Source organism: Dipteris shenzhenensis, chromosome 16 (assembly GCF_047967505.1).
Source record: "Dipteris shenzhenensis isolate YYH24624 ecotype China chromosome 16, Dip_SZ_1.0, whole genome shotgun sequence".
NCBI lineage: Eukaryota > Viridiplantae > Streptophyta > Polypodiopsida > Gleicheniales > Dipteridaceae > Dipteris > Dipteris shenzhenensis.
The window spans coordinates 18,212,942-18,222,557 of NC_141611.1; the positions used below are offsets into that span (position 1 = coordinate 18,212,942).

At 42.1% G+C, this 9,616-nt stretch overlaps 1 protein-coding gene across 1 annotated transcript; it reads left to right on the forward strand.

The window, feature by feature from the left end:
* Positions 1–5,480: 5,480 nt before the first annotated feature.
* Positions 5,481–7,841, forward strand: ABCI7 (non-intrinsic ABC protein 6). Its single transcript, XM_087387724.1, has 4 exons — positions 5,481–5,708; positions 5,892–6,757; positions 6,891–7,150; positions 7,247–7,841. The coding sequence occupies exons 1-4, from the start codon at positions 5,570–5,572 to the stop codon at positions 7,569–7,571; spliced, it is 1,590 nt and encodes a 529-aa protein (XP_087243850.1). The 5' UTR covers positions 5,481–5,569; the 3' UTR covers positions 7,572–7,841.
* The last annotated feature ends 1,775 nt before the right edge of the window (positions 7,842–9,616 follow it).

Here is a 9,616-nt window from a genome sequence, read left to right on the forward strand (position 1 = left end):
AATTTTTGAATTGTTCATAAACCTAGGAAGTCACATGCATGAGTTGATTGTGTGTTTTGATTACCTTGGATGTTTTTGCTTTAGGAATTTAATTTTTGCATTGTTGATAAACCTAGGAAGTCACATGTAGGAGTTGATTGTGTGTCTTGATTTACCATCCCAAGCACATGAGATAAGTGTAAATATTGAGTTACTAGATGCCAATCTTTTTACATTGATTTTGCTGAAACCAAGTATGATGATCTACTCCACTATTGATTTTGCTGAAATCAAGTATGATGATCTAGTCCACTATTTATCTCCGGGGACATTTCTTAGACACATGGCATAGGAAATTAGCTATCAAGGCTAGGAAATATAGCCTAGGTGGGCAGTTGTAGCACCAAGGAAAGGATGGTGTTCTATGTAGGTGGATATTGCCACGATATAGCACTTTCTGAGGCCCATAAAGTGCTTGTTGAGGGTTATTTTGTAGGGGACTTTACTACTATAAAAGTATTGCAAGCTGAATTGTGGTAGACTACATTGTTCAAGGATACCCATACCTAGACTATTTGCTATGATGCTTGTCAATGCACATGCTACCCCTTGATCACATGCGTTACAGCTGAGCTAGGCCTCAACGTCATTGGTCCATTTAGAAAGACTAAAAATCAAAATAAAAGTTGGCAGAGATAACTTGTCCCACACCACAGAAAATTTTCTCTTTGAGAATGCTATTTGTAGATATGGGTGCTCCATGGAATTTGTCAGTGATCAAGGTACTCATCTCATGAATGAAGTCTTTGAATTGTTGACCAAAGAATTCATGATCATACACTCAGTTGCTAATACCTATTATCCATTGTGTAATGGGCAAGACAAGTCTCAAGTGGAACAGAAAGAGAAGCTACTTTAGAAGGAATGGGCGGCTTGAGCATGACAACTAGAGTGGGTTCAACTATAGAAGACCCAAAGGTACCTATAGTGGAGTCTCACTTGAGGCCTCCACCCCCTTCCCTTCCAAGTTCCTTTCATAGAACTCACTCCACCATAGCTTGCCTACATAGGCAAACGTTGACCCGTGAAAATCCAACATCTCCTCCCTCCACTCATACAATAGCCTCTTCACCAGACACTCACTCCAAGCAAGCCTCTCCTACTCCACCAACCTCCCCCATCAATCCCAAGACTCACTCTTCTCCACCTCCCACCCAATCCTCGCCAACTCAACAAGAAACCACAACAGGTGATAGAAAGGCCATATCTGCCTTGACATGGCCAATGATTCGGCCACCAACACTATTGGTGAGAAAGGGGAGCCAAAGGATACTGATAATCTGAATGGATTAGCCAAGGAGTATATAGGGAAATAGGTCATTCTTGAACCAAACATGGGTGGTACAGAATGACAAGACAAAGGGGAATACAAGAAAAATTATAGGTCCCACCAATAGCTCAAAGCTCGGCCCAAATAGAGCAACCCATTGCCAAGACAAGCACCAAAATTGACAATCCTAAGGGGCCTAGTGCTCCAACAAGCTTAGATGAAGTTGTGTGGTAGAGGTGAGAAGGATAGTAGCCAAAGCAAAGAAAGAGGCCCAAACTACTATCATCCCCTAAAAAATGTTAAATCCAAGTACTGGAATTGTGCCACTACTAGAGGTTGAAACTGTGGTGGCTCGGTTGGATCGTGCGTTACCAATTATTGATCACATAGAGGAGACCATTGGCCCAAGTGACCTTAGAGCCCCCAACCTAGATGCAGTGATATAGGGTGTTGATGCCTCAAAGATATCAAGAACGTCATCCATGTCAAATGCTTACCAAAGGATGGCAAATGAAAAGCCAAGGCAAGGAGGTCCCAGGAGAAGAAGGAGGATCAACAATTCTCTTCCCAAAAATTTCAATGCCCCTCTCAAAACACTACCAAAAGCAAGTACCCCACTTGACCCTTCCTCAATATGTACTACTAGGAGAGGCTACAAAACCTGTAGGCCTATCTAGCCTAGAGGCAATTACTAAAACCTGGCAGTAGCTTATGGAGTCATCCCTGGAGGTAGCTCGCACAACTCGACCACTTGCTAGCAAGTGGATTTCTCCACATGCACTATTCTATGAGTGCCAAGAGCACACTCATTATGTAAGAGAGCTGAGGAGATGGTATGATGAAATTTTAGAGCTTCTGGAAGATAGGAAAAAGGAAACATATAGTAATCTTTCCCAGTTACAGTCGTATCATGACTAGCTCTAGCTTCACTATGATCTCCTTTTATATCAATATAATGAGGCCACTAGGAAACCATAGCCTCTTAAAGGAAAGTCATGGCTCATCGAGAATAACCTCTCAAGGCACTCAATGGCATACACACCGAGTTATAGCAGCGTAGAATAGAGAACGATGCATTTTCTCATCGAGTGGCTAAGCTTAGGCAGATTCTAGCTTTACTTCAAGACATAGACCAGCCCTTCGAGCACCTAGGTGTACCCCCTAGGAGAGAAGATGTAATGGCACAAGATTAGGAGACCAAGATTGAATTCTAATTACAAGTAATACAAGACAAGGGGTCACCACAATTGATAGTTATAGTGCTATCATAATAGTCCTTGTAATAGCTGTAGCTAGCTTGGTCAAAGTTGCTACACATTTTGGCAAGGCATATGCAGATATCAATGATCAAACCACTGCTAAGACCCTATTTCTCTTAGATCCTAAGTTACAAGTGGGTGCAAAGGGTAGTTTTGTTGAGGTCAGTACACAGACTTTCTCCCTTTCAACTTGTGAGCGACAGTACACAAATTGCCAACAATTTTGATCAAGGTAGGGAGTCATATTTTTAGGACAAGGAAGGCCTAAATGTAAAATATACTAGGGTACTTGTAGAACAAATCAAAGCTCTACTAGAGATGACCCCCCCCACCCTTCATATGTACCTTATGGAAGAGTGGTTTGAAACACCCACCCATGCAATCTGGTTCCAACATGCCTTTATGGACGACAATTTTAATCATATATGGGAAGTGTCGACCTATGAATGGGCAACAAGTGCTTTGATGATGAGATTTTTGGGTTGGAGATCCAGAAACAGAAAGGGTTTTTGGCACAAAGAGGAGCCATGGGCAATCATTTAACAAATAACCTGCCTCTGACTATGTCTCAACTACCTTCTTATTTTGCTCAACTCTTGCAAACTGGTGGAACAACTACTCGAGAATGCTCTCACAGAGGAAGAGGCATATTTTGGCCATATTGAGTCACTTTGTTTACCCTTGTATTACAAGTGGATCAACATCAGGTTCTCTACTAATACTATCCTTGGCCCCCTATGTCACCAACTTGGCAGTGCAAAGCCAAATGGTAGGTTCAAAGAGTGTCCCCATGGGGCACAGACTTGCCTCCTACCAATGAATCCCACTCAGCCCCATACCACTCCATCAAAATCAACCGCAGGCAAAGGACAGGTAGCGTTGGCTACCATAGAGGAGATCATATGAAAATGAAGGCCTCCAATACCAACCCTTAATAGCAAACCCCTCAAACCGAGCAACAACAGTAATAGCAATAGCAATAGTAGCATTGAGCCCCACCAAACAAATGACACAAACAACCCTCCAATCGAAAATAGAGTACATCCCTCAATTCTTACTTTTTTGGATAGCTTCACAATGTTACTAAACAAGTTCTTCCACAATCTGCTAAAATGGCCATAAGTACCAACCTAGTACCAAGCTTTGCAATGCCTTTTAACATCTCCTCTTTGTATGATTTGTAGACCTCAAATCTTGTGTAATTATCCATCAAATGCAATTTTCTTGTTGTGGGCATCACTTTTGCATTCATAGCAAAGTAGCTTTCCATCCATGAGATGACCATATGTCTAATAGGCCATATGATATGTGGATTTCTAAAACAACTTTCCTCTTTTGCACATGTTCCATCCTTGCACTCACCAAGATATGATGTTTTTAAAGGTTGATCTACAAATCTACATACTCCCCACATGATCTTCTCTAGAGGGGTAATTACTACATTCAAGTAATGATCTTGTTTCTCATGATTCAAACCAAAGTAATGTCTCCCCACAGCCCTCAACTTTCTCGCCCCTACTCTCCCTAAACAATTTTGAACGTGTTGATGGGAAAACTCTGCCCTACAATAAAACTCAAAAATAGAGGTGATCACTAGAGTGTCGAGGAGAAACACATATGTTAACAAAAGGTTGGGGGCTCAGAGCTGCTTGTAAAAACTACTCAAAAATGGGGCATATAGAACCTACATGAAGAATGCATCATACAAAGATATATGTGGCCACTCGCCAACATTCTTCCCAATCTTCACTTCCCCTTCATAAATGTGAAGACACCTTTCATATGTTCCTGACTCGATGTTGCTAGGCCTAATCAACAATTGGCACTCAACCATGCATATGGACCTGGTTAATACTAGCACTCATGGTGAACAAATGAAAATCTATCAAACTCCTACAAGACTTGATGAGAAGTCAAATGTCTTGACAAAAACTAGTTGAAAGATTGTACCATTTTAGGATCAATTGCCAAGGACAGGAAGTTGAAACCCACGTTAAATTTTGTAATATAAAATCATGACCAGATGAGTAAGTCCATCTTGTATCTATATGTCGATGAAGATTCACCACTCACCCAGTCAAAGAATGACTCCATGTGGTAAAGAAGTCATTGCATCAAGTGTGCCATCACTGAGAATTGACGGCCGTTCTTTAGGTCCATTCTACATCATGTTGGAGAAATTCAGACTTGTTGGATCTAGCGAAAGTTGGACTACTTAGGGTGTCAAAAGGTAGAATGGACATTGCAAGAGAAATTTGTGCATTGCTATATGATGTTGGATTAATAAGCAACTCCATGCCATTGTGAGGATTTGCTAGCAAATCTAGGCTAGTTGAAGAGGAAAACATGTGCATTATTGCACATATGAAAGAAGGATTCACATGTTTACAGATAGCTCCAAGCCATTCATGGATTTAGTTCCATACACATCATTTTGACCATGGATTTACAAGCATCTCCATGCCATCATGAGGATTTATAGATAGCTATATACCATTAACGTCAAGCCTTGGATTTACAAGTGCCTCCATACTATCTCGCGATGATTTATAGACACACCCTTTTTTTCGTCCTGGCATGTTGGAAATTTAATGCACCTACCCAAGATCATTTTTGGCTACCCCCAATTCGGAGGCCTTTTGAAAAAGGTCCTGTGCGAAACAACTATTAGGTGGTGCTTGTGTATGAATTGAAGCTCTTTGAATGTCTTATGTTTTTTTTTTTGGGGGAACTCACGCACCCACTCACTGACATATTTGGCCCTATGTAGGGGCAGTGTGCTGTGGGCCTACATAGCAAGCTAGAGGGCTTGACCGTGGGCCACAGCCTAGGTAGGGGGGTGTTGGGGGTTGAAGTTCATTGTGGTATGTTTGATGCCATGTTGATGCTTTTATTTTCAACTTTGGAAGTATTCAATCTGAAAGTCCTTGGGTATGTTTTGAGAAATTGCATTGAGCTTCCTTCTCCTTGTTCAATTTTCTTGGGTTTTGCAAGGCGTAAGATGATGAGCTTGAGCTTGGCGAGGCCACCCCCGACTTCTTCGACATCGCTAGCAGCTGCACTCCCTCCTCTCTCTCGCTGCCCACGATCCCTCCGCTGGCTCCCCCATAAACACAAACAAAATCACGTCTTCACCACAGGTGAGAGTTGTTACGCTTGGCGTTTCTGTTAGGCTTGCTGGAGAGAGAGAGAGAGAGAGAGAGAGAGAGAGCAGCAGGAGGAGAGGAGAGGGAGTGTAGGCAATAAGCTCTCAATCATAGATTCGGTATTGGGCTGTCCATTTGTTGCCTTTTCTTCTCACTGTACCCTCACTATTAGGATAGCAAAAGATGCTCTGGGAGTTCGGAACACTGCTTCCACGGACTCCCCTCCGAAAGAGCAAAACAGAGATGGGCGGAGTTTTGGCCCCGACCTTTTTGTTCTAGATCTGGCCGAGAAGCTGGAAGAGTGCGAGTATGCTGAAGGGTGCAGCGGCTGTGCCACGGAAGTCCTCTCGGGCCTGCGGGAGCGTTCTACTGAAGCAGCGCTCAGCGCTCAATGGCCTACGAACAAAGTCGAAGCCTATCGTTTTACCGATTTGAGATTTCTAAAGAAATCCCGTGTCAAACCTGCAACATCACCGTCTGAGGATGTCAAGCTCGAGCTATCTGGGTTGAATCTAACCAAGGAAGAAAGCTTTCGGTTGGTTTTTGTCGATGGACTTGTGTCAAGCTCGTTATCCAGCTCGAATGAATTGCCAGAAGGAGTTTTTTTTGGCAGCATATCCACATTATCTGATGACCGTATCAGAGATATTGTGCTTCCCAAATTGGGAGAGTCGGCCGAGTGGATCGATGGAGATTTTTTCGCTTCACTAAATGGTATTGGAGTCCGAGAATTGGGTGTTGTCTTTATTCCTGAAGGTTTTAAGATGCAGAGTCCTCTTCATATTCTGTACTATTCGTCTCAAGGGGAGCAGAGAGATAGTCAGACGGATACCTATGTAATGTCATGCCCTCGCCTCCTGGTGTTGGTGGAGAAAGGGGCAGAGGTGGATATTGTGGAAGAATTTATTGGAGAGACAGGAAAAGTGTATTGGGCCAATGCTGTGACCGAGGTTTTTATTGAAGAGGGAGGCCAAGTGCGGCACAGCTGCATCCAAACTCAGGAAAGGCAAGCAGTTCATATCAAGCAAACTTGCATCGCTCAGGTTTGCATTTTCCATCGTTACAAGCAATATACATTATAGAATGTACTTCTCCTGTATAATTGCACGTAATGCACGTGAATGGAACTCAGTGTCTTTACTTACGGTGTTCTTCACGTGTGTGAATGGCTAACAGAAGGAAAGTAGCAGTTACCAGTTGGTGGAGGCAGGGCTAGGCAGCAAACTCAGTAGACACAATTTGCACATACAACAGTTGGGCCCAGAGACCACTACAGAAGTAGCCTCTTTCCTGCTAGCAGGTCAAAACCAATTGCAGGATCTGCATAGTAAGCTCATTTTAAGTCACCCTCGAGGCTATGGGCGACAGCTGCACAAATGTATAGTTACACAATCCTCAGGTCATGGTGTCTTTGATGGAAATGTCAAGGTCAACAGGTGGGGAACCTAATACTGGTCCTAAGCAGAGAGTGTTAGCTTAGTTGTCATGGAATCATTGGGTACTTAGTGACACGCTTTTTAATTGTCTGTCAGGTATGCTCAACAAACAGATGCTGGCCAGTTGAGCAGAAGCCTGCTTTTGGCTCCAAAGGCAACTGTGAATATCAAGCCAAATCTTCAAATCATTGCTGATGATGTGAAATGCTCTCATGGGGCAGCTATCAGTGACTTAGAATATGAGCAGCTTTTCTATTTCATGGCACGCGGAATCGATCCTCAGACAGCCCGCAGTACACTTGTCTTCTCTTTTGGAGCTGAAGTTTTAGAGCAGTTGCCACATTCAAACCTGCGAAAAAGAGTTGAAAGCACAGTGAAGGCAATCTTAAAAGCAGAGGGAGCTATGAAGTCAAGCAACTGATAGTGTCCCTGACTACCTTGTATTTGTTTAGATACAATTGCTTTGGCATTTAAGATCCCGTAGCATGCTTGCTTCTGTTGCCATTGGTGTCTCTTGAGCATGAATCACTCATGCCTGAGTGTGACTTTCTTGTCATCCTTTTGCTCAAGATATAGCACGTGCTTCATGATATCATGTGTGACTTAGCTTTGTAATGCTAGGAACTATTTCGCTCATTTGTGACAAGAGTAATTTATCTGCTCTGCATTTTAGTGAGATGTTGTCTTTCAACTCATGAATGGGCAAGCGTGCCAGTAATCTAATTTGGCCATGCCATCAGAATTGATGCATGAAGGAGTTCATGGCAGATCATTGCTCTCTCTATTGACTTTACTGCTCTTAAAGTTGTCCAAATTGTGTGCACTCAAGCATTGGATTGTAATGGTTTCCAGAACTCAGGATCTTTAGCAACATTCATTGGACTATTCGTCATTAGTACTTGTCAACCGTGTCCATAAGGATGTTTTTGTTGTGCCTGCAAATTTTGCTAATTATTTCCTTTGCTCTATTGAAGCAATAGGCAAATCTAATAATGTGTGTCATGTAGGAGCGTTTTAGCTACTTATGGATAAAAAAAATGTTTGAACATGAAGCTTAGCGCAACATGGCTCTAATACTGGTTTTAATATGGTGTCTTATTACATTATGATAGTTGTCCAAATTGTGTGCACTCGAGCATTGAATTGTAATGGTTTCCAGAACTCAGGATCTTTAGCAAAACATTCATTGGACTATTGGTCATTAGTACTCGTCAGCTGTGTCCATAAGGATGTTTTTGTTGTGCCTGCAAATTTTGCTAATTATTTCCTTTGCTCTCTTGAAGCAAGAGGCAAATCTAATAATGTGTGTCATGTAGGAGCGTTTTAGCTACTTATGGATACAAAAAATGTTTGGACATGAAGCTTAGCGCAATATGGCTCTAATACTGGTTTTAATATGGTGTCTTGTTACATTATGATAGTAGTTAACCTTCAAATAGTTACTTGACTAACAATTTGCTATCAAGATTTAGGTCAAACAAGATCTACAGTGCATGATTGTTTTAGTTTTCTACAGTGATATGTCAATTGTTACAAATCTTCCTATAAGAATATGCTCATTGATGAGGCTCATGCTTGGGGTTAAAGTGAAAAGTCTACAGTTGCAAAGATTCTATATGCATTTTAAGCCAACGCCAAGCAGATGGGAGTTTTGAAATAAGGTACATATTTAGCATGAATACTTTTAGCACTTCATATGAGATTGATCCAACAGATTATATATTCGGGTGGAAGATAGAAGCAAGAGAGCACAATGCTCATCGGCACTCCTTTGTTGCACATGGACTGATGAAGAGAGGAAGACAGGAAGAGAGAGAGAGAGAGAGGGAGAGAGAGGCCGGGGTGGATCAATCTGAAAAATAGAACAATAAAAAACAAAACTGAAAACATGTGATAAATTTCACAAATTACGATCCCATCTCTCAACGTGGAGGTTGTAGCATTGTTCCCCTTTGCTCGAGGTTCAATCCCAAACATTTCAAATATGTAGACGCATATAACGTTGTCACTCTTAAAATGGCTATGCGTTGGAATTGTATCTATTTCTTGAAATCACCTCTAAGGAGGAGATTGTAGGAAAAATTGAAATCCCACCAAAGGGTATCCCGCAGCGGAAGCCTAATAGATGGGCCCAGGAATTACATGCGGAAGTGTTTCACTATGGAATCAAACTTCTTCAACATGTGTGTACTTCACAACCATTCATGTGTGTGCAGGCCAGCAAATAGACTGCTCAAAAACAAATATAGAAGCAACACTTTCATATTTCCGTCCGTCCACACTTTGGAGAAGATACAATACCAAAAGGTTCTCCTACTATATGCTTGGCACCTAAGGCTGCGTGCTCCACTAAGCACATATAGACTCTTTGTCCAAAGGATCTCCGTCTTACTGTCCAGAAAGCCAGCTTAGGTGGGCTGTCTCTCTAGCTTAGTCTGTAGCTCCTTCAGGGTCACCTTCACCTCT

Bases quoted from the DNA above. Each gene is read 5' to 3' on its own strand.
- ABCI7 (XM_087387724.1), top strand. From the start codon at position 5,570: ATGATGAGCTTGAGCTTGGCGAGGCCACCCCCGACTTCTTCGACATCG. The intron at 5,709-5,891 runs GTGAGAGTTGTT...CTATTAGGATAG, and splicing joins AAATCACGTCTTCACCACAG to CAAAAGATGCTCTGGGAGTT. The intron at 7,151-7,246 runs GTGGGGAACCTA...ATTGTCTGTCAG, and splicing joins GGAAATGTCAAGGTCAACAG to GTATGCTCAACAAACAGATG.